This window comes from Perognathus longimembris, chromosome 21 (assembly GCF_023159225.1).
Source record: "Perognathus longimembris pacificus isolate PPM17 chromosome 21, ASM2315922v1, whole genome shotgun sequence".
Classification (NCBI taxonomy): Eukaryota; Metazoa; Chordata; class Mammalia; order Rodentia; family Heteromyidae; genus Perognathus; species Perognathus longimembris.
The window spans coordinates 31,731,778-31,757,704 of record NC_063181.1 but is presented as its reverse complement, the minus strand read 5'-3'; the positions used below and the strand labels follow the sequence as shown (position 1 = coordinate 31,757,704).

General features: G+C 38.4%; 1 protein-coding gene across 2 annotated transcripts in view; it reads right to left on the bottom strand.

The window, feature by feature from the left end:
* Zmat4 (zinc finger matrin-type 4) overlaps nucleotides 1-25,927 on the bottom strand; it is a 400,198-nt gene that overhangs the window by 21,843 nt on the left and 352,428 nt on the right. For both annotated transcript variants that reach the window (XM_048330717.1, XM_048330718.1), the window contains exon 6: nucleotides 19,936-20,032. In XM_048330717.1, coding sequence (XP_048186674.1) covers nucleotides 19,936-20,032 — 97 coding nt within the window. The remainder of the gene's footprint in view (nucleotides 1-19,935; nucleotides 20,033-25,927) is intronic.

Here is a 25,927-nt window from a genome sequence, read left to right as displayed (position 1 = left end):
GGCACGCAGGCGGCAGCCACCAGGGCTTGGCCTCCCACATGAGAGCCAGAATGGGATCTTCCCCTCCCTCATGCTCGTCCAGCTTTTCCCCTCCCGACTTCCTTCCCTCAATTCACACAGCTCATTTCCAATATGTGTCGAGTGGCTTTCACTGCTGAATTGGTTCACTCTGTCCCATTGTTTCTGTGCTTCCCCTCCCCTCTCCAAATCAGATAAACTTATATTCAAGATAAATGGTACAAAACAGAAAATAGCCACAGAGGGGAATAGACCATAGAAAAAGCCGGGGGGGGGGGAACCACAAACAGTATAATAATAATAAAACTTTTGTTTCCATTTCTTGGAATTCATTTTGATAAGCATAATTTTATCTGATCTAATGTACATAGGTACTGAGCCCTTGTGATCATCTTCTAAGAACATCCTCTTTTGTTCTCACCATGTGAATGTTTAGTTAATCATGCCCAAGTGCAACTATTTGTCTTTTACCATCCATTGGTTTTATTTGTAGACTTATAGGCACATTTTAATTATTACAAATGAGGAAAACCATGCAGCCTATGTTTTTTTTGGTTCTGGCTTACTTGGCCCAGTATAATTTTTTTGCGTCTTCCCATTTCCTTCTCCCTCTGCTTTTTAACTCACTGTTGGCACTCTACCACTCGAACTACACCTTCACTTCTGGCTTTTTCTGCTGGTTAGCTGGAGATAAGAGTCTTCTGGTTTTGGTCCAGCTGGTTTCAAATGACCATTCTCAGTTCTCAGCCTCCTGAAGCTAAAATTATAGGCACGATCCTGGTTCCTGGCTTGAAAAATTCTTTCTTAATGATCTAAAGACTTCTCAAACATAACAGGAGTAAGACTGAACTCATTACTTCCTTCTCTCAAGCTAGTTTTATCTCCTTTATTTTAGTGATGCCACCACCTTCATCCTTCATTACTGGAGTCTGCAGTCTGTAGTTTCTGATCTGACTTGATTTCACTAGTTCCTAGCTGCAGTTTTCAGTGCTATTAGTGTCTTGGATAGCTCTTCCACCCTTAACTCCACCCCAAGCCCTACAATCTCCCTCCTGGTTCAAAGCAGCTCACTTCCTTACTGGACTACCTTTGGAATCTATTAATTGTCCTTTTTACTTTTTGCCTTTTCCTTCCTAAAACTAACCTTTTGTCTCTTGCACTAAAGTGAGTTCAATGGGACTCCACCTCTGTAGAATAAGAACTTTTCCTTTAAAAATATAATAAGTACTTCGTACTCTAGCTCCTGTTTCCTGCCAAAAGCTTAGGTCTATTTCTTTCCATTTTACATTCTAGGCTCTTTTTTCACACTATTTTAGAAATGCCCTAAAGGGATCATGTAGTGTCATTTCTAAAAATATAGATCAGATTTAACAATGGTCCTGGACCAGCCTGTTTAAATTTTCTGCACATTTACTCATTCTTCAAATAATTCTAGGTCCTTTCTCAAAGAAAAGTTTGAGTGTGTGTGTGTGTTCTTATAGTTCCCTCTGTTCTCTCAAGACTTAACATTTTCCCTTATTTCTTTCTCAGTTTTAACTTCTATCTCAGAATCTTATTAGTACTAATTTATAGTGCTAGGTACTATGCACTTGTCACTTCTAAGCACAAGAGATACAGCAGTGAGTAAGACCCATCATATTCAAGCATCAATGGAACTTTACTATAGTTCTAAAAGGAGAAATAGATTCGTGCATAGATAGATACATGCACAGAAATACAGATAGACACATCAAAAGATATGTCTAGACAGAAAGATATGTGGGTAGATATTTACTGATGTAGACAGACAGATATGAAGATAGATGGACAAACAGACAGATAGAAAATTACAGAAAATACTGAAGTAACATTTAGGTTGAGATTTGGTTGATAAAAACATAGGCAATGATGGCTGGAGAAAGGTACCTCAAGAAGAGATTCTATCTAGCACAGGAAATAATAGCTAAGGCAAAACAAAATAAAACAATGATAATAAACAACCCCCCAAACCTTTGGCTTTTCTTTTTCAAGCTTGGTGGTTGGAAACCCCAGGTCTGGAGTGGGTTGCTTGTTGTGAAAAAGAAGTAGACGCATATCTAGATTGAAGAGGTAGTGTCACAGGAAACAGATGGTAGGTAGAGGAAACACAACAACAATGGAACCAGATTTAACTCTCAAACATCTGCCTTGGGTAGCTGGGTAACTAGTAGTGATGTGTAGCAGTATGGGGAGAAAGGAGTTGGACATAGGTGCTCATAGATGAAAATGAAGTACCCTTGTTTTAACTGTGTTGAGATTGAGATGCCTATTTGCTCATTACATTGAGTGTCTAGACTTCCACATCACAGTTGGAGAAAGAGATTTGTTTTACAGATACACAGACCCACAGACCCACAGACACACACACACACACACACACATACACACACACACACACACACTCACACAGAGTTAGATTAGATATCTTGCCTAGTTTGTTAATAGAAAAGAACAGACAAGCCAGAACTGGTTTCTCTATTCTCTTTGTGACTGAACTTACTTGATCATCTTACCAAGAAGAATTTGGAAAGGAATGATCGAGAATAGGCAAAGCCTCAGTGTGGGCTGTCAGCTTTATACTTTCTGGTCCCTAAAATCTGTCCCGCTCCACCACTACCTCTGACCTCCTGCATGCTCCAGTGACAGCTTCCTGATGTGGCTAACATCTGTGTACCCGTGCATTTTCCTTTCACAACAGAGCTGAGCTATTTTCTTTGCAATGATCTTCCACAATCCTGTCAAACTTTAAAAATATATGTTGAGGGCTGGGGATATAGCCTAGTGGCAAGAGTGCCTGCCTCGGATACACGAGGCCCTAGGTTCGATTCCCCAGCACCACATATACAGAAAACGGCCAGAAGCAGCGCTGTGGCTCAAGTGGCAGAGTGCTAGCCTTGAGCAAAAAGAAGCCAGGGACAGTACTCAGGCCCTGAGTCCAAGGCCCAGGACTGGCAAAAAAAAAAAAAAAAAAAAAAAATATATATATATATATATATATATATATATATATATATATGTTGAAAAGAAAATAGGTGATGTCACCAAGGGCAACTGGACATTTTATCAGAACTGCTTATTCTGAACAATTTATATAAATAATGCTACTTCCAATTACATTCAGTCTTTTTTCCATGTATTCTCTGTAGTAATTCCTCATACCCTAGACAAAGGAGAAAACTTTTTCCTTATCAGTGCTCTTTTTGAGGAAACAGATCATTGCATCTTTCCTTTCAAAGTCATTTCAGTATACAGATAAAACCATGTATTCTCCAGAGGACAATTTTATGCCTTTGTATCCTGTGTACAATTAATTCTAGGAAAATATTAATCATCTACATATATGATGCTATGGTGTTTTCATTAAAGGCATATGGTTCAGTTTAAAGACCTATTGGTTTAAAGGTCTATCATTTACATGTTTTGTTACATGCTAAAGCAAAGACATTCAGAATGGCATTCATTAACAAAATAAGTTCATATTTTTGAGAAAAAATGTAAGCATATTAAGTCACTATATCATTGATTCATTCCTTTATTAACTAGACAGGTTTGCTCTGTGTTTATCTAGACTAGCACCGAATTCCTTGGCTCAAGTCATTCTCTTGCCTCAGCCTGAGTAGTTGAGACTGTAGATGTAGACCACTCTACTCAGCACTGCTTTTTAATTTATTTATATTTAAAGTCCTCCTTGGGGCAAGAAAATGTAATGCTGCTTTTCCTTTCATTTAGCATGTAACTATTCATAATGTTGTTGTTATTTTACATCACTGTTAGTATTCAGAGGTGCTTTGGAAGCAGATTTCACCTGGTTGTACCATCTTTCATAGAGTTTCCTGTTCTGCATGTTTCTGGTTTGTCTCTTTACTCTCAGTTCATCACTTACTGCTGCCACATGAGCACAGCTTTTTCTGTAGACATTGTTTCTCTGAGGTTGAGGGTGGGGAGAACTAAGGTGGGTTCAGTTTGGGTCTGGGTCTCCTCAAAGACTCCTGCCCAAGGTATCTCTCAGTGTTCCCTACTTTGCCCTTTCTTCCAACAGCTTGTCCTGTGGGCTTCAAAAAGGCATTAAGCAGCATCCAAGAAATCTCAACCAGCTCCCACGACTCATTAAGGTCAAAATTCCCTGATACAAATCGGGGGGGGGGGGGTATTGTGAGAGAGAAAAAAAGGAGAAAGAAGAAAAAGGGAGAGATGGAGAGTAAGAGGAGGGGGGGAATAAGAGAAAGATAGTAAGATGGACAGACAGGCACTTCCCATGGCTTTGCTTTTTTGATGGGACCTGGGAGATACAATGCCCCCTACTCAGGCTTTCTTTTGCCTATTTTCTACCTTGGTGGGGTGGAGGTCGGGGTGGGGAGACACCTACTCTCTAGCCTTTTCTTTCACTCATTATCCCTTGAGCCACAGCTCTACTTCCATCTTTCTGGTGGTTAGCTGGAGATGAAGAATCTTACTGACTTTCTTGCTCTGGGCTGGTTTGAACCATAATCCTCAGATCTCAGCCTTCTGAATAGTTAGGATTATAGATGTGAGCTACCAGCACCGGGCTTCAAATCTCAATTTAAGCTCTGGGTTGAATTTGCATGTGAAGCTGTTTTCTAACTAGTTTTAGGATATGCCTACCTGCACACAGAACCATATCTCCAAGGTAATGTGCCTAAAAGCTGACTGACTGTCAGTATTCTGAAGCATCTGACTGTTTCTGACAACACTCTTTCCATCTGGAGACCGGCAGGTCCCTGTGAGCATCCACTGAGACCTCCTCAGAGTCTGAGGGTCAGCACCAAGCCAGGAGCACTCGACACTACCTGTTTGTTCCCAACCAAAAGAACTCTTCTGCACGCATGCTTTGCTTTAAATGAATGTTCTCATCCACAACCTCTTCTCTGTGTGTGCCCTCCAGTTGCACGTCACCCTTGGTCCTCCCTGCGGTCACACACCCTCACACGGGGACTCGGGAATGGAACAGAGCAGCGTCAGACCCTTCCCCGGGGAGAAATGAACAACCACTTCCTAAGTGAATCCTCTTCCTCCTGAACTTTCTGGTATTCATCCCTCCTCTGTACCCTCATCCGTCAACCATTCTTCTTCCTTAGGCGAAGAACGTTGTCTCACATAAGGGAGAAATATAAACTAAGTCATTAGAAGATAAAGTGCTAACTTCTCTTTCTCTTCTCTTCCAGTGTGCGTGTGTGTGTGCATGTGTGTGCACGTATGCGTGTGCATGGACACATGACCATACTTAGTGTGTCTCATGTTCACACTCGGCACACTCTCCTTGAATATCGCATCTATTCCCGTATTGCTCACCAACTTCTAGGAGCTGATGGCTCCCAAGTCTGCATCCCTGGCTCGCATCTGTTTTCTGAACCGTACACACATAAACCTATCAACCCACTGGCATCTCTGGATATTTCTGAGCTCCTCAAACTTAACTCTTTCATAGCTAATTCCTCATCCCGGTTAGGCTTATTCTAGCATCTTGCTTATATTTTTCACATCTGTACTAATCTCTCCCTCCAATTCTTTTATGTTTACATAAAACCACATTTAAATGTGGTATATAATTTTAATAATTGTTTATTTATAATTATTAATAATTGTCATCTATTAATTTAGCCTCCTCAACTAGACTACAGGCTTCTTGAAGGCAGAAATCACACATTTAGCTTAGGCTATATTCCTCACAATAATGACATAGGCAGACACACGGTAAATACACAGAATTAAAATGAATTGTTTTCAAGTGTCAAGTCTCTAGCAAAAGAGGAACATGCCAGGAAAGCACAACTAATCTGCTATCTAATTCAAAGGCAACAGAGTCAATTCATCTTCTTCTAACACTACTAGTAAGAGAAACAATGCTAACTGTGAAAAAAGATAAGAAAAAGAAAGGCTTCTAAATAATACTTTAGTTTAAGTCAGAACTATGTCTGATGAAATGCTTCCACATGCACAATTCTGCCTGATTCTTTAATGTATTTCACTTTATCTCCAGCTCTATAGACCAGTAGATTTGAAGGTAAGAAATGACTGATTTATCAGACTACATTGGCTTTGTCCTTAAAAGTAGGTGTCAATGACTGAAAACAAGTCTACAAGTTCAGAATGTGGAAGGAGGTTAGCAGGAGCAGACAGGCTTCTTAGGTAGTTCCAGCTCCTACTTGTGTTTCCCAGGGCCTGGTCTCCTCTAAGGGAAACCACTGACATCCACCCAGTGACCAATGAAGGACACTCTTCACTATCCCATCTCAGACCTTCTCTGACTCTTACAGGCCACATAACTGCTATCTCCTTGCCTTTGTCACACTACAAAGGACAATGAAAGTACTAATGCCTTGCCTCAACTCCAAAAGTATGGAATAGGTGGACCATGTCAGTTCAGTTACAACTACTGCAGTTCCAGAATATTTAAACTTTTGCACTATGAACACCAAGCCAGAGAAACCTCAGAAATCTTATGGCGCAACGCTCTGACAGCACAGGAACCTAGAAATACATTTGTGCAGTAGATAATCTTTCATCCATTGGGTTTTGTATCTGCAACTTCTTGGGCAGTCTAGAGGATATTGAAGCAGGTGTTATAACTTTAGGCTTGCCTGACTCTGAGGCCAAACACGCCACGGGAGCCCCTGCCATCTCAGCCTGCTCCTTCTTGCTTTGTACTTCTTTGAATGGTACCCTTGATATTTTGTCTCCACTTCTCACAGAGAACATTCTGATACTTGCCATTTGTGCCTCTTGCTGTGCAATCACCCCTAGGTGGAACATGGATAAGAAAGCAGATAAAAGCACTTTTTTTTCTTTCAGTGGATAAAATTTCAACAATTACTTTGTGGAGTGTATGGGGAGGAGTGTGTGACTTTGAAAGAAGAAAGCAATTCCCTGAAATCTCATCTTAAGGCAGGTTCAGTGTTACAATTGGCTAAATCCTCTTACGGGAATGGAGAAATGGCTCATGATCAGCAAAAAACATTTTTGCATGTAATTCAGTGACTCTAGTCATTCACACTGTCTATTGGCCTCTCGCCTAATTAATAGTGGAGAAAATAAAGACTATTAATTGTTGAACATCTATTGTGGGAATGAGATGAGATATTTTAATAAAAAGATCCAGGAATAATCTGATTTTGAAGTTAAAAGAAAAATCTGCACTGACAGTAGAAATTCTGCATTGAGCAATAAAGCTGCTCTTGTTAACAAAATCTAGGTTCCATTCTTACTCTTTTACCTGTATACTATCATTTCCTGTCAACTCCTTAAACTAAATCTGACAAAGTGTTGGAACAAAAGGGAGAGAGAATAAATCAAGGGATTTTCAACAGAAGTTGGTGAGAAAAAGATTTCTAATTACCTTACTTTTATCACAAATGTCACTTATTCTTAACAAAATCTTCATTGCTGGTTTCTTCTCACATTTAATAGTGATAAGACATACGATCAGGTGTCAACAGATTTAAACCCTCATGGATAAGCACTGAGGACTTTTCAAAGAAGATCCAGAAAAATGTGTACTTATGAGTGAAGACAGTAAATTCCTTTGGGGAAGGCCTTTGGGGTGGTATCTCTATGGCCACCTGTAAACAAAACAACAGGTGCTCCTGCCCCGCCACCATCTAGTTCATTCTTCTCTGATATCTGTTCTCTACCTGAGACTGCCTCTTTCCCCACTCTGAGTCAGATACCAGGCCCCTTTGAGCACTGAGAACTCCATAGTCTACAATTTACACTCCTGGGGATGACATCACGTTTGGGTCCACAGCAGTTCCATTGTGGTCCGGTTCCCGGGTTCTACCACCCTGGCAATGCTCAGCTAGTTCCACAACCAGCCATCATCACTGGGAAGAATCACATCACATTCTTCTATAATTTCAATGGGCCCAAGAATTGGAGCATCTTTTTCTTGCATTATAAACTTAGTCCTTAGACATCTAAATAACTGAAAGGGCATTTCAAGGACCAGAAATGCAGTTCAGTGATTTGAAATTGTCTACTAAGGATTAGAACCCAGCATATATTGGGTAGCTCAGTAAATATTTTTTAAATTATTGAGACAATCAGTGAGCCTTCTGCTGCTCCTCTGCTGTGACATGCAGGCTCACTTAATATCTACAGATCAAATAGCTCCAAATTCACTATGGAAATACTGCTTCTTGCTCCACAGGGTTGACTAGCTTCTCGATACTGAGCTAGGTTAGAAATAAAAGCTTTTTTTCAAATGTGTACATGTAATAATAATAATAAACATTGATAGGTTTTTTTAAACTGGTGTAAGAGTCTGACTTCCTTTCTATTACTTACCAAGGATCAACTGATAGTGTTCATTTTATTCACAGGGATGATGAATTCCTCAACTTATGCTTCCTGCTGATCTCTTCTTAGCATACAAAATGCAATATGTTTTCTGGACTCTTACATGACATGGAATAGCAAAATTATGACATTTGCTTCCAAGACTAAGAAATTGAAACCCGTGTCAACTGGCTTTACAATTTTCTGGTGTGGAAGCTCCTGAAAAATCTCAATTTCCTACTACAAAAGTTTCTTTGAATAGGAATCATGCTGGCTCAAATCTGGATTTAAAATGAGCAACTATATCTCTCCAACAAGAACTACCTACTAGATTCTAACTTAGTAAGCTGTCTGCCTATGAGACTGAGCTACTACTAAGTTTATCTTTAGCACTGGGAAGATGTCAGAAAACAGGATCTATTATTCCAACTGTATTCACTACCAGGGAAATAAAATCAGAGACCTAAAATTCATCTATTGAAGGCATTTATAAGATCTTTTTTTTTTTGGCCAGTCCTGGGCCTTGGACTCAGGGCCTGAGCACTGTCCCTGGCTTCTTCCCACTCAAGGCTAGCACTCTGCCACTTGAGCCACAGTGCCGCTTCTGGCCATTTTCTGTATATGTGGTGCTGGGGAATCGAACCTAGGGCCTCGTGTATCCGAGGCAGGCACTCTTGCCACTAGGCTATATCCCCAGCCCCTATAAGATCTTTTTTGAATAACAGAAATAAGTTGAGTGAGGATGGTTCTAGAAATCAAAGAGTAAGGTGCACATGTTATCCTGTTGAGTGTCTTTAAAAGGACAGGCATTTATATAAGGAAGAGAAAAGACAGACATCTCTGGGGAGAACAATAATGCCAGAGGATGTGGATAGAACTTTGAACTTATCATGGCCTAGAGCTTGAAATATCACAGTTTTGATGCATATTTGACTACTCAACATGAAATCGTACCCTATATATGTTTTCTGCAACTCTACAAACTATTTAAAAATCATATCTTTCCTATTTGCTGTTAAGAATTACTGAGGGCATCAGATGTATGTAACGATGTTAATACAAATTTATGGCCTGACATAGGTCCGGATTCTGGCCTCCCATAATACAATAGAGAATGGAATAAAAAGATATTATTTCAAAGATTTTTAAAAACTCTTTAAAACATTCATTACTAAGTTATGATGAGCAACAGCAGTTAGTACTAAGTGGTTTTTCCATATACAAAGAACATTTGTTTTCTGAAAAAAAAAACAACCCTTTTAATTGTAGGAAAAATACTGCATTTGACAAATGCTAACTGCTCAGTTAGATTTAATTTGTTAAATGTAAGATTATCCAGAATCTAGTATACACAATACTAAATTTAAAAATTCCAAAGTAGAAAGATGATGCGCTTTTTACTGGTGAGAGAAAAAATGAAAATACAGAAAAACGAGCTTCAGAGAATGAGAATGGTTAAGGAACTCCACCTGGGGAGATAAATCAAGTGGGTAGCTGAGTGAGTGAGAAATTGGAGTATGAGGACCACATTGTGGAACTAGTCAGGAAACACCTTTCCTAATAGTGTGATGGGATATCAAAATTGAAACTTTTGTAGAAAACAATGCCTAAGGCTGAAGAAAAAAACGAGAATTGCTTTGGTGACGTGCCCCTCCTCACATCCCACTGCCTGGTTAAAACAGATGTACCCTGTGCAGGCTGGACTTGATGTGAGAGTCCAGAGTCCTTACCTTGGGTGTGAACCATGAAAGAATGAGGAATTCTGGATGACATCACACTCTTAGAGAAAAAGCAGTATGGGCTTCAAGGCTCATTTCTAGTTAATCGACCCAGAATAATGATTAAAGCTCCATGCCATCTGTGCCAAAGTTAACAGTTAAGAATTTTTGTAGGTGTTCTTAAATTTTAATCCTGACCATAGTGAGTTTTGATAAGCAATATTTTTCTTCATCCCCACCCCTCCTTTTTTGTGCCAGTCCTGGGTCTTGAAATCAGGGCCTGGGATTTGTCCTTGAGATTTTGTACTCAAAGCTAGTGCTGCTCTCTCATTTGAGTTCTGGCTTTTGGGTAGTTAGTTGGAGACAGGAACTCATGGACTTTGCTGCCTGGATTGGCTTCGAACCACCATCCTCATACCTCAGCCTCCTGAGTAGCTAAGATTACAAGCATGAGACCTGGGTGCCTAGATTGTTAAACTTTTTGTTATATGCTACATGTTTTATGGACATGGGTACTGATAGCAAATGAATGCACACAATATGCTTAGCCACATTAATAGACAGTGGAGTCAGTACTGACACTCTGTCCTATTCCCAAGAGGCTTCCATGTACTCACCCCCCATAGAGATCTTTCCTGATAGCCCCAGCTGTGTGCAATCACTCCCCATTCTTAAATCTAGCATGGAGTTGTGCCTCTTCTGCTTATCATATGCTGATTTTATTGGAATCAGTGGACGCTTGTTGCACCACTATTATATACTGGTAGAGAGCTAAAATTCTCTGTTCCACCCTCTATTGCTCCAGGGCCTGTTTTAGTGTCTCCTATACAGTCAGATAGTTCAGTCTCAATAGATTTTGGTTATGGGATAGAAGTGAATGAGGTGAAGAGGAATTCATCCAGTTACTCAAACCCTCGCCTTCTTCATGCCATGGTAATAAATATGCCAGGGAAATTATACTGAGCAACACAGTCAAAGGCAGCTTTCTAAGCACATCTTACTCGCTTGCTTTACTTCCTAATGGAAGCTGGTAACATTCTTGACATTTGTGTTCCACAATAACTTTCAAGAGTTTAGTCAAATACCAGCAAAATTCAATATGTTATAAAAGTTTGTAAAAGTCGGTGGCAGCTCATGATAGTTTATGGGTAGATATACTCTATTTTTTATTATTTTAATCATGCAAAGAAATGAAGTACAAGTGTGATAATCTGCAACACGTACACAGTTTATAATGTTTACATCAGAGTAGTCAATCTTTCAACTCCTTAAACTCTACAATAAATTTTTATTTATACATTATTTATTATATTATATATTAAAATTATATAGTATATTTATTTATATATTTTTGATGAGATATATCAGAAGATTTTTTTTTTTTTGTAATTTACAGAAGACCCAGAATATGTGAAAAGTCTAGCAGCCTTACCAGGTGAGAGCTGGGGTCTACTTAGAAACTTTGGTTTTCACTTTCTTACTTATCTTTATTTCCTTCAGGAGCCAGAACCTGAGGTCTGTAACTATCACATGAAATAAAGTTAAAATGAGCGCCTTTCTCTTCTTCCTTCCTAAACAATTAACATCATCCCTTTGCACTACATTACAAGCATCAAAAGCCCTCTTTTCTTATATTCCAAGTTCAGATGAAAGAGGCCTTTAGCATGTCATTCCACATCTTTGAGCCAGCTGGACTTAAATGAAGGCCTGGTCAGCTTTGGGCCAACCAATAATGAAGAAATAAACACTGGAAAGATTTTATGGCCAATCTTCTCCTAGATGAAAATGATTAAAAAGTGAAGAAACCAAACCTTTTAAGTCGTTAGAGAATGTTAGACCTTGACTGTACTGTATGTATCCACTCATCCACTCAGATTTCAAAGGAGATACTGATGCTCTTTGAGGGACATGCTCGATCCAAAGCCACACAGAAAGAAATCATTACTGACTCACTAAAGCATGGGAACAGACCTTAAAATCATAGTGCTGAGTGACAGAAGCTAGGCAGGAAACGGTGGACACCATACTTTCCATTAAATTCTAGAACAGACAAAACTAAGTTATGTTGACAGGTAAAAAAAAAAGATGGTAGCCAAGGGTAGGGATCAGATACTGGCCCAAAGAGGCTCTCGGGGAACTTGTGGTGGCTATAAGAATCGATTGAGCCGGGGGTTTCATAGCACAGAGTACCTTCTAAACTCACCCAATTGTATACAGAAATCTATGCATTTGATTGTGTTTAAATTGCAACTCAAGTGATTTGCCTAAAAATAGCTTTCAAAGTTGTTCAGCAACTTCAGTCTCTACCTGCCAACCTAGCCTGTTTGGTTCTACCACTCTCTTGGTTCTTTTCTTTATTGTTGGGAATGTACTTCTCTGAGTCAACTCAAGAAATGGCCGTGTGCCCTGGCTGACTGGTTCTGGAAAACTTCAGGAAGCCAGATCACACAGAACATGAGAGGTCTTCTACGAGACCCACAACTAAATCTTCCATATGAAATTATCAAGCTCAGAACCACTCTGGAAGTAGCTATAAGTCATGCAAATTTCAAGCAAGACAAATAATAATTACAAGTACCCCAAGAAAAAGTGTGTGTGTGGGGGGGGGGGGAGAAAACGAATGAGCTAAAGAATATTAGGTGTTATTGGTCATTTTAGAAGCATTAGGAAAAAGTGAAAGAGCTTTCTATTTAGTTCTTTTCACATCTGCTGAAGGCCTAATCTAGGCACATACTGTAATTATAATGTGTCTCTAGGTATGGCATATATAGCAAAAGTGTGCAAGTGAGAAATAGGAAAAATAGAGCTGCTAAAATCTTTGTATTAGTGCTATACAGAGATAGATTTTTTTTTTCGTCTGGCATCTGAAATGCTTTCTCTACAGGCAACTGTTGTTTCCATTAGAGAAGCTGGACCCTGTTTTGCATGTGGCTGCCTCAGAGAAGAGAAGTCTTTGGCAGACGTGGGCCTGTATATTCCGAGTATTCAAGGCAAGGCTCAATAGAAAACAGCCCTGGGCCTACAAGTCCTGTTGCAGTCTAAACCTGCTGCTGTAATGGGCATTTTATTTATGCCATCTTAGATAGCCTTTGGCTGGAAAGACAGGGAACCCAAACAGAAGCCCATTTTCAGAGAGCAGAGCTGCTATTCACAGCCAGGATCATAAAATAAACAAGCAAAGAATATGCCTTGAATTTTAGGCTTTATTGTGAGCTTTTCCAGGCAGCTTACAATTTACACTCCTTGGGAAAGGAAATCTGTATTTCCAATACTTTCTTCACTTTGACATCTCAAGATTTTACTTATATATGTTTTATAGGTTTGTACAAAAATTGCTCTTGAAGACAAAATAAAAGGAGAATACCAAATTCCCGAAGTCATTAGATTTTTGGTTAATACCAGCAAATTATAAGGCCTTTGTCATAAGAGTTCATACCACTTAAAGGCAACTACAGAAAAAGCAAAGGGTATAACTATTCATGGTTTCTTCTTAAGGAAAAACGTGGATTTAAAATTTCTTCTAATTTTTGGTCAGTCTGACTGATTCTCTTAGGCACTCATGTCTCATCTTCAGTCAAGTGAGGTACTGAAGTAAGTAATGATAACTTTTATATCCTTTACTTCTAGGTAGTATAATGTCCTGAGGCCCAGTATGTTCCCTGAGCTCAAATTTAAGGACATTAAGTGAGAATTGTTCATTACTCTGTGATGTACACTCATGTGCTTTTAAATTTCATTTTCATCATTTGTACTAATTGGCAGACTAGATCCCCCAGAGGCCCTGAAATACCTACTAATGGGCAATTGCTTTGTATGTCAGTGTGAGCATTTACACTGCCAAACTTTTCATCTCATTAGATGATTAATAATCCTCTTGCTATTTAACAATGAAGGGAAATTTGACTGCCATTATGCTGTTGGTGACAGTTGCCAAACAAAAGAAGGGTTGGTAGTCTGTATCACTAACACTAGCAAAGAACAACATGAAGATATTAGTCTTATGTAATATAATAATAGTAATAGTCCTAATACGCAGATAACTTGACTTTTGCTCGTGGCTCTGCAACTAATTATTTTTAGATCCTGAGATAAGTCACTTGATTTCTCTGAGATTCCATTTTCTAACCTATAAAATGGAGAAAATGGAGATGTGGACATCTGGTCAGCTGCAGGGGTGCTGGGCACTTTGAATACAATGCTTAGAAAACATTTTATTTAGCATTTGTTTCCCAGACACACTGGCTCCATCTCACCAGCAGTGGCCTCCTCACCATCACCACACTCATCACTAGGACGGTGCGGAGGGCAGTCAAGGAAAACCTATCTGGAAGAATACCCGTGGAACAAGGCAAGTTGGGTCTACAATGTGTTACTTTCCTGAGGCTGCCATTAAAAATAGTATCACAGTGACTTCAAACCACAAAAACGTATTCTTGTAGGAAGAAGACATTCAGAGTTCTAGAAGCCAGCTGTCTCACCTGTCATACTCCCCCCAAAGCCTTGAGGGTGGAACTCTTTGACATTCCCAGATCGTGTGGGCTCTGGTGTCTTTGACATGGGAAACACAGACTCAGAATTTGCCTTTGTCTACACAAAGGCCTTCTCTTTTGCAGGGGAAAATTTCTCTTTCATCATAAAGAGAGTGAAAGTCAGAGAAAAATGAGGGAGGAGGTAACAATTTGACAAGAAATGACCTCACTACCTTACGTCTGAAACTGTAACCCCTCTGTTCATCACCTTGACAATGACATTAAATTGAACAGAATGAAGAGAGCAGGTTTTGGATGTGAACACCCTCCTCTCTGTCCAGGAGGAGATCCTCTAGAGTCATAACTGACATCTGCGAAGTGGGTACACAGGAATTTCAGAGACATGAAGTAACCTGATTACACACACCAACTTGCAGCTTTAGTAGCATGGTAGTGTTGTCTGATAACTTGTTCTGAGAAGAATTTTAAGACTGAATTTGGTCCAGTAGGAAAAGTACCAACAGCACAGAAAGGACATGGAGCCTGGATACACATTTAGCATGGTCTTGTCTTCATTTATCATGGATTCATGAGGAAATAAAGACCTGAAGATTCAGTGTCTAGGGTCACTCAGTGACAGAGCTGCATTCAGAATAAAATCTCCTGACTCACAATTCAGTGCTGCTTACACTACATAATTTAATAGTCTTCAATTATTGCAATACTTTTGTAGGTATTCTTAATAAAAATATACACATAAAACCTGGAAAACGAGTGATAGTTAAATTTAAATAGGTCAGGAAGATTAAGTCCATTTGGCCGATTTTTCTTTCCAGCTATGCAGCTGAAATCAGTTTAACTGAAAAGAGATAAAGCATGCACATTGTTGAGTTTAAGTAAGGAATGTCTGAAATTTAAGCAAATATTGACTAGTTAGTTTGGCTGGTGGAGTGTTTGCGAACACCAGAAAGAATACATTTTAAGCAAAAGGAAGTGTTGCCAGGGAGAGAGAAGGGCATATCAAAGTGACAGAAAGGTTACTTACAAAGGTCCAATTCAATCGAAATATATAGAATCCTGTTTGTAAGAATTTAATAATACACTTTTAAAATATAAAGCAAAAAATGTACAGAATTAAAAGCGCAGATGAGGAAATCTACACCTACAGTTTAGATTTTAACCACCCACCTTCTCACAAGTGGAAGAAGAAAAAGAATCAGGAAGTGATATATAAGACTTAAACTAGATTAAAAGTGACTCTTATCAGTATTTAAGGTAACTTACTCATATGACATTTTTCTCAATTGAACATGCAATATTATTAGAATAAACCATGTCTTCCACATAGAGCAATTCTTTATAAATTTTAAAGTCACTTAGATTATGTTCTCTCATACCATTGGATTAATATACAAATTAACCATAAAATGCTTCTGTAAAAGAGTCACACGCACACACACACACACACACACACACACACACACACACAAAATACAGACACAGAGGGTGGGAGGGAGGGAGAAAGAGAGATCCTTAGCAAGTACCAAGGAATTCATGCTAGAAATATGTGAAAACACCATATTAAGACAAATGGGTTTTAATGCAAAGTGGGGTTGACATTTGAAAAATCCTTCAATGAAATTCAATTTAAATAAAAAAAACTAAAATTATGGAAAAATGTAAAAACATGTGATAACATTCAGCATCTACTCATAATAAAAATTAACAAATCATGAATAAAACATGGATTTCCTTAATTTTGTTAAAGTTATCTGAATATATCCTGAAAGAAGAACGAGTCAATAAGTCTAATATTACTATTTGTACTCAATGTTGTCCTAGATCACATAACAATGTGACAAGTAACTAAGATGTGAAAGGAAGAAATAGCCATTATTTACAAATGACATCATTTTCACACAGAAAATCCTCAAATTACTTGTTAATAGAACAGATAAGTAAATTTTCCAAAGCCATTTATTATACTTGGGAGCACATTTCCTGCGTTTATACTAGAAAAATATTTTTAAAATAAAAGCTTTAAATGCCTTCATTCAAATGTTGTTTCCTCTCCTATTGTATAAATCTTTCTTTTTATAAACAATCTTATTTATCCTAGCATCCCCAAACAGCAAATCCTTTGAAAAAACCTAAATGAAGATATGCAAGACTTCTGCAGAGATATCTACAACATATTATTGAAAGAATTGAAGAAGATATAAATAAATGTTTATGAATTAGAAGACCCATATGCGTGAAAGTTTTCTTGAGGAAGTTGACTCTAAACTTTATCTTAAAATACAAAGGAATGATAATAGTAAAGGTAGTCCTGAATATGAAAGATGAAATTTGTAAATTTATACTATTAGTAATCAAGACATGCTAAGGAAATGAAACAATGTAACAGTAGGATAAAAAAGACAGATGGATCAGTTGAGACATAACTCACAGGCCACCCTGGCAAGTGTGTGTGTGTGTGTGTGTGTGTGTGTGTGTGTATAAATATATGTATATATATATGCAAATCATCTGATTCACACATAAAAAGATTTAAGATTTATTGCTATCTTCTTTTCAGTAACTGGTACTATATCAAGAGGTTATTTGTTCAGAAAAACAATCTTGAATTTGACCTTTCTATTATACTGTGCATAAAATTAACATTGAATGAATCAAGGACAGGTATTTGTAACAATATAACATGCAGACAGTTACATTTATTTCAATAAAATTAATATGATAAGAAGATCTTTAAAGAATGCCCAAATAAAACCATTAAAACAAGTTTGATAAATTAGATATATTTTTTACAAACCAATGAGATTTTACAACTTATCATGGGTGTGGGAATCTAGGTCAAGGGAGGGCATTTGTCTATCAAGGGCAAAGCTTTGAGTTCCATTCTCAACATCAAAATATAAAAAGAAATAGCTTAATTTTTATAAACAGGATAAGGACAACCAGGCATGATCAGCTCATGCCTATTACACTAGCTACTTAGGAGGTTGAGATCTGAGAATTGTGGTTCAAAACCAGCCTGGACAAGAAAGTCTATAAGACTCTTATCTCCACTTAAGTACCAAAAAGCTGGAAATGGTGCTGTAGCTCAAGGTGGTAGAGGACTAACATTGAGTACTGAAGCCCAGGGACAGCGCCTAGACCCTGAGTTCAAGCCTCAGGACAAGCACACACACACACACACACACACACACACACACACACACACACACAATTAGAAAGTAAACAACAAAAAAGAAACAGGAAACGAATTTGTAAGCACTTCACACACAAATACACACATATATTCATATATATATCATAATAACATACATCATATCTAAATTAGGTATAAAAGAAATAGAAGAGGCTTTATGATTGGACCAGTACAATCACTGTCTTCATATTCCTTCATAGCACAGTACCACTGGAGAGCAAGTTTGTATTTTTGAGATAGAAATGACCAGTCTCATTGATAGGAGAGAAGGCAATACAATAGGTGCCCCTTTCTGAAGTCATGTGTGCTTTTTGATTCACTGTAGGGATAGGGTGCTCTCTTTTTCCAAACATAACACAGAATTCTCTACTATCTTTTCTGTCTCCAGCTAGTTTGTGTAATTGAGTAATGTGGAGTAAGTAGAAGCAAAAGTCAGACTCTGAAACTCTCTGAAGCTTACTTTTCTCATGTAAGATAGTAAGTTAGTAACATTTGTTTCAAAGGTTAGTTCTGAGGATTAAATGAGACAATAAATGTGAAAATACCTAGCACAGATTTCATCACAGAAGTTTCATATGCATAGATGGATAGACAAACATTTCTGAGAGGCCAACATTACAGTTTACATTAGTTATTGCCACACAAAGTCACCATCATCAGCTTTTTTCTACTTATTAAGAGTAATGAACACATGTCCCCTCCAAAATTAGAATTTATTGGTACAAGTATTTATGTATCAGTACCTTAGACAGATGTTAATTAGGTTTTACATGGTGCCACCTAGACATTATTAATTACAGATGGAATGAAAACATTATTTGGGGCTCAGTATCTCACAATGAATATAAGAACTAGATATTCCACAACAAATCAGGGAAAACCTTTTTCTTTTAAAGGATTAGTTTGATACAATCCTCTTGGGTGGACCTAGGTAGGGGACTTCGTAGAATTGGTTTTGCCTGTCGTGAGACAGCACAATACTATGCAGATACTGCATAGAAAGCTGGGGAGGAGACATCTTCTAGGCTCACATTTCCTCACCTGAGCCAGACTCCCTCTAGCTTTCATCTTTCTAATATCTTCCCCAAACCATTTCCTTGCCTAGAATGTTCCCTTTTTTATCTGACTGGAAAATTATTGTTACTGGTTTTGGAATTGACACAATCATTCTGTCAAAACCTGGACAAAGTTCCTACTCTGTGCCGAGGAGCATCCTAGGCACCAAAGATACAGTGTTGAGCAGTTAGACCAGGACCTCTTCCTCATGGGCTCTACTTCTGCATTGACTTCACAAGAAAGCACCCGAAGCTGCTCCCTCCTGTTCTCAGAGATGAAAACACATGACCTTCGAGAACAGTCTACACAACTACATTCTGTTGTCCCAGCCTGAGGAAGGTCTTGGTCTGCTCATTCTTTCTTTCCCCATGCACAATTGGGAGTGTGACACAAAGTGAGGAGTAATGTTTCATTGTTCATGAGGCCTTGATGAATTAAATTTGTAAATGATTTCATAATACATTTTAGAAAAAATAAAAACTAATTACTTTCAGGAAGATTCCATCATTTTGAGACATTTGTCACTTTTGCTTATTTTGTTAGTATTTTATTAGTAGCCAGAGCAGCTACCTTAAAGTGCTCTCTGAATACTGTTAGTTATTTTAAACAGATGCATAGTATAAATGGAGGTGAAATGATGCCTCATCAGCCTTTTGCAGTTTAAAATCATGAGAATATTTTGGGGAAAAACAGAGCAAACTTGCATTTAATTGGAAATTGTCGTGTATATAAATGACATAATATACTAAGAGATCTGTTAAGTTTTTACAATAATGGACAAAATTCACCCGGGAAGTGAAAGTGATCGAAGACATTCATATAATTTGTCTTCAGAATATCAAAGTTTGGCACATCTTACCAATAGGAGTAACAGTGCTTACTTAAAAATAGCATAGATTGGAAAGTTTCCTAAAAATCATAAAGATGTATTCAAGTTATCTTTGAAACAATGCAAGAAACAAAATTCCAATTCTTTGAGAAGCACTAAGAAGGTTTTGAGGGCTTAAGTGGTATAAACATCAGGATAATTTAGACAAAGAGATATAATTTTCCCAACTATTTGTTTTGCAGTAAACAACACGCTAGCCATTGGCCATCTTGCAGAAACATCCACACAAAAGCACTGCAGCGAGACTCTGCAAGCACCTACTTGGTCTGGTGTTTGGATCCTTTCAGGTGGGCATGATACTGTTCTATGGAGTTTAAGGACACGCTGCAGATGGCACATCTGTAATTGCGCCTCAGACCTGTGGATGATAGACACACTTGTTAGTGCATCCTGTTGTGAGACACATGAATGAATTCTGGAATGTACACAACTTGAGTAACTGCGAAATTGAGCAGACTTCTGGTATCACCCACCCATCACCTCCCAAGTCCCTCCCCCAGATCCTAGCCAACAGGACCCACAGCAGAAGTGGGAAGCCAAATATGTAGCTGTAGCCCACTTCATTTCTGGATGTCTGTAATTAGAAGAACATGCTTCTTTGAACTAAAGCAAAATGTTTCCAGACATTTTATAGCTCAAACAAATAAGCACTCTACTTTTCTCTAAGGCCCAGAGTTAGTTGTTACTTCTAAAATAGAATTTTGAAATGTCAATGAATTCTCTCCAAATTCTTTCCTAATTTTCTAATGGTAGAATTGGAAATACAACTTTAGACATGATTAATTTAGATATTTCTTTCAGGCCTGTCTTATAAAATATAAATAGTGAGTAAAAAGGGTAATACATGAATCAGTTTCACATAAAGCCTTACTTTCCATCACTTAATCTAAAAGAAATTTTACGCATTTAATTGTTTCATTAAGGCAATATCAATTTTGGATCAGGCAATGGGAATTCCAAGATGAGAGAAAGTGCTGTTTGCTTTCAAGGAGTCTAGTAAAATTTACCTCCTCTTAATAATATTAACTCATTCAGAGAAAAATTAGTATTACAAAGCAATTTAATCAACTAACTTTGAACACCTGGAACTCACAATGGAACACATCCTACTAGCATGTTGCTGCAGAAAAAAAGTTACTTCTGATCTGAAATGCTGGATTTGTTCCCTGGATTAATCAATTCTGTGTATGTGATCTTTGAAAAGTCTCATAACTCTTCCCAAGCTTAGTTTCCTATCCATACAATGAGGGAAAATGCTATCGACTTCATAACACTGTTTAAAAAACTAAGTGAATAGGTGTATTAAGCTACTTAGAAGATTAAGAATAGGTATTTGTTTTGACAGTATAAAAGCCAGGATGTTAAACAATGGCAGCATTTCTTCCTAGTTAATGCACACTGTTTTCTTTCAAGGAACCAAAGTTATTCTCTGATTTCCCCCCCCAAAAAGAGTCTAATGTGCTGTGGTTGGAAATGTTTACAACTTGACACCTGGGTTACTTTATGCAACTTCTGTGATTTCTATTTCTTTGGGTTCTGTTTCCTTGTAGTAGAGGGCTTGGAATGAGATATGTATTACTTGTGAAAAAGGCGTATGGAACACATGAGCAATGTAAGTTAGCTATTATCATGGTTTAGAGGAGAGGCAAGCTAGGCAGTGATGGACAAGAATATAGTTATTTTCTTCACTATCAATATTTATTATAGAAAAGACAAACTCTTTAAAAAGGAGTGGTACAAAAACTGGAAATCCACATGTATAAGACCGAAACAAGATCTCTACCCTTCTACTTTATACAAAAATCAATCAAAATGGATCAAAGACCTTTATTTAAGACCCGAACTTTAACATGCCATGTGAAAGTGTACCCTTTTTTTCCCCTCATATTCCCTTCCCATGGTTTTACCCCTGATATCACTGTAACTGATCTTAGTACCCTGGATATTGTATATATGTGTATTGGAACTAGGGAAGGGAAAGGGAATACAAAAATCAAGAGACAAAGGATAAAAAGAAAAACCAATATAACATCAATACCTACAAAACTATATGATGTAACCAACTGTACAACTCATGGGGGGGGGAGGAGATGGGGAGGGAGGAAGCGGGGGAAATGAGTGAGGAGGTAACAAGTTGGATAAGAAATGTACTCACTGCCTTACACATAAAACTGTAACCCCTCTGTACTTCATTACTAGAGTAAAACATAGGGAAAATATTTCAAAATGTAGGCATAGAGAATGCATTTCTGACTAGAATTCAAATTATTCAGGAAATAAGAGCAAGAATTGACAAATTTCTTGTGCCAAATCAAAAAGCTTCTGTTCAGTAAAAGGAACAACCCACAGAGTAAAAGGACTATCTATAAAATGGGAGACAAAAATTTTGCCTGATATTCATCTGACAAAGGATTAAATTTCAGAAAGTATAAAGAACTCAGAAAACTAAATGACACAAAGCAAACAATCTAGTCAATATATTGGCAATGGAACTGAACATTTTTCAAAGGAGGAATTACAAAGGGCCAATAAATAAATGAAACAAATGTCCAATATCTTTAGCGATCATGAAAATACAAATAAAAATCACATTGAGATTTCACTTTACCTTTGTCAGAATAGCTACAAGAAAACAAACAATAAATGGAGTAAAGCCACTGAGTAGGGGAGGAATCCCTTACATAATGTTGGTAGAAATGTAAATGAGTTCCACCACTGTGGCAATAAGTATGGAGGTTCCTTTAAGAGCTGAAAATAGAACTTCCATGTGATTCAGGCAATATCATGTTGAGAATATATCAGAAGAAGAATGACTTTCAGACTGTACATCTGTGTTTACTGCAGCAGTATTCACTATAGCTCTTATAAAATAATACAACATGCCCATCAACAGATGAATGAATAAAGAAAACGTGGGATGGGTACACAGTTCAGTTTTACTTGCCATTAAAAAGAATAAAACCACGTCATTTGTAGGAAAATGTGTGGAATGTCAGATCAGTATCCTATGTGAACTACACCAGCCCACCAAGATAAATATCACTGGTTTTTCCTCTCATTTGTGTAAACTACATGAGAAAAAAAGAAAGAAGGCTATGAAGATAAAAGCAGAATTGCTGGGGAGTTAGAAAAGGGAGATGGGGATAAGAAAGAATAATGAAGAGGTGAGTATGATCTAAGTATATGCATGTATGAAAATATCATAATAGAACTCCATCTTGTACAGCTAATACACCCTTATGGTAGAGAAAAATAATAAAAAGAATGGGAGAGAAAAAGAATACAGCAAAAATTGTATGATAATAAATCTAATCAGCCCTGTTCCTTAACCCTTAGTGTCTCAGAATCCCTGTTGCAGCCCTGAGCTGATGTCCTGAGATATTAACGGTAAATACACCTGTATTACCAAAGGGGAGAAAGACAGTATTGAGGCAGGACATCAAGGGAAGTGGGAAAATACCAGGGTGGCATTCTGTGCTGCCCAGTTACCACAAGTCTATAAAATAGAGTGGAAAAGAAATAGGTAGGGATTTCCTAAAGGGAAAACTGTGCTGTACAATGAGCTCCACCCCTCCTCCACCATGTCAGTGCATGCAGTCCTGGATCCTGCGCTCCCAGAAAGAAAGGAGCCAATGGAATGTACCTAAGAGCCTGAGGAGCTCCTTCTTACACCTAGAAAAACAATGCACTCATATTCTCTATGAAATCTGAAGGGCTTGTTACATGACAGATAACAGAGGACAAGAGCTGGCAAGGTTGGGCATGATCTGGATTTTCGAACCTTTTCAGAACTATGATACATAAAATCTTCTGAGATCACCTGTGTGGAGCTTGCCTGATGTCATCTTAGACACTACCAAGAGTAGTGAGTTGGAGCAGTCAACCTAAGCAATCAATTGAGGAAAGAAGAAAAACACGGTCCCAGAGGATGAACAAAAGCTCTAAGCAGAGTAAAGGAGAGTAACTGACCACACTCTGTTTCCCACAGCAAGCAGACAGAGCCGACAGAGCAGCAGAACTGCGCTGGTGGAGAGGGGACCATTCACTTGAAAAAGAATTTGGTTATATTTTTAAAACATTGTTCTATCTTGGCTACATTATGAAAGACATGACTATTTTACCTATCTATGAGATCACAAAGAATTCTTTTGTTTGTTTTGTTTTTTTGCCAGTCCTGGGGTTTGGGACTTAGGGCCTGAGCACTGTCCCTGGATTCTTTTTGGTCAAGGCTAGCACTCTGCCACTTGAGCCACAGCGCCATTTCTGGCTTTTTCTATATATGTGGTGCTGAGGAGTCGAACCCAGGGCTTCATGTATACGAGGCGAGCACTTTACCACTAGGCCATATTCCCAGCCCCACAAAGAATTATTGACTACATGACAGTGACAATCTATATGCCATTTCTCGTTTACTTGGAAAACAGGAAAGAATCAAGCCGAAAGACAATTTGAGTGGGCAGTGGAGGACAAGAATGTCATTCCCTTCTGAAGACAGCAGACACAAAGAGTGCTGCTCACTGAGTCTTGTGGTACTGGCACCACACCTGTGACATTCGTGAAGAGAGGTGTGTTCTGGCCACTGTTTTTACAGTCTGATGCATATTATCTGAGGAATGTCTTTAGGAAATCCTTTGTAAAGCTGTATGAAGACTAACTTATTTTTTATTCTGTTTCAGTCACATTAAAAAGATACTGATTAATGTAATTAATCTATGAAGAGTCAAAGCAAAGGGTCTGGGATCATAGTGGTACGGTACTTGCTTAGCACGTATTAAGCCCTGGATTTAATCGCTAACATTGACCAATGATGGAAGAAACAACAGGGAAATTACAAATATTTGAGTTCTTCTTTGTAAGTTCTCTAAGGACCTTAGTCGCCCAGACTGGCTTCCGAGGTGACAGATGACAGCTAATCTCTTCACTCGAGCGTGAGTGCAAGCTGTGTTCTCTGGCGAGCGTGGCTCACGCAGACTCTCCAGCACAAACTAGGAGGATTGTGCCACTGGGAGCTTTGGGTGAGGCCTGGAAATGCACAAGGTGTTTCCGACTGCAACCCTACCTCCACTCAATGCTCACACATTAAAAAGAACTTCTTAGGGTTGGGGATATGGCCTAGTGGCAAGAGTGCCTGCCTCATATACATGAGGCCCTGGGTTCGATTCCCCAGCACCACATATACAGAAAATGGCCAGAAGTGGTGCTGTGGCTCAAGTGGCAGAGTGCTAGCCTTGAGCAAAAAGAAGCCAGGGACAGTGCTCAGGCCCAGAGTCCAAGCCCCAGGACTGGCCAAAAAAAAAATAATAATAATAAAGAACTTCTTAATAGAGCCACACTCCACTGAGAAACTGAGATCTGTCTGAAAAATACTGAACCTTAGAAAGAAAACAAAATAGCTTCTCCATACAGAACAGCTGTGCTTGCATTGCCCTTCCATTGCAGGTGTGTGTGTGTGATTCAGGACGGTAACCATGGCCCCATACCCAGAGGCTGTAAGTCATCACAACCAGTGTGCAAGGTATTTGAACACTTATTCAAGGCTGATCCATTCTGTTCTTTTATGCATAGAATCCCAATACAAAAACAAGCTCTAGGTATTACTCCTTCCAGAAGTCCTTCATCAATCTTGTCACAATAAACATTATTACTTTTTATGTGAGTCATCTTCAGACTACAGACTAATCAAAGGTCTCCTCATAACAAACAGAGGTTCAGCTGGGCAGTAGACATAAATACTTATGCTCCAAATGCACATTGTTAAAAACACCCACAAATCTAAAAAATATTCTGATCTGTTGCTTTCCATAACAGTTCTCTTGCTCTGCAGTCTAACAGAGGCGTAGGCAGGAAATATTTGGCACTCAATTACGATGTAAACTAATGATCATAAACTGGAAAGCCAGTGCATCTAAACAAGAACAAAGGGGGGTGGAGCACAGCAAACGTCTCCCACACAAGACACAATGTCCTTGGTGGGAACATAAGGCTTTATTAATACTCAGTTGAAATCCTAATTACTTTGGAATTATACAGCTCGTTTTTCCTTAGGGAACTAGAGAATCTTATGATTGAAATAAAATTGCTGACTTTCTTATTGAATTCATCTTCACCACAATATCATATTAAGACTATTGTAAAACCTTTGCAAGCCTAAAGGTTATTTCTGTAGGATTGCCTAAGATGTGTTAGAAATACAGTCCCTGTCTGAAAAGAGCCGGCAATGTGTCTAGCTGGAAAGACAAGGTGTGTACACAGT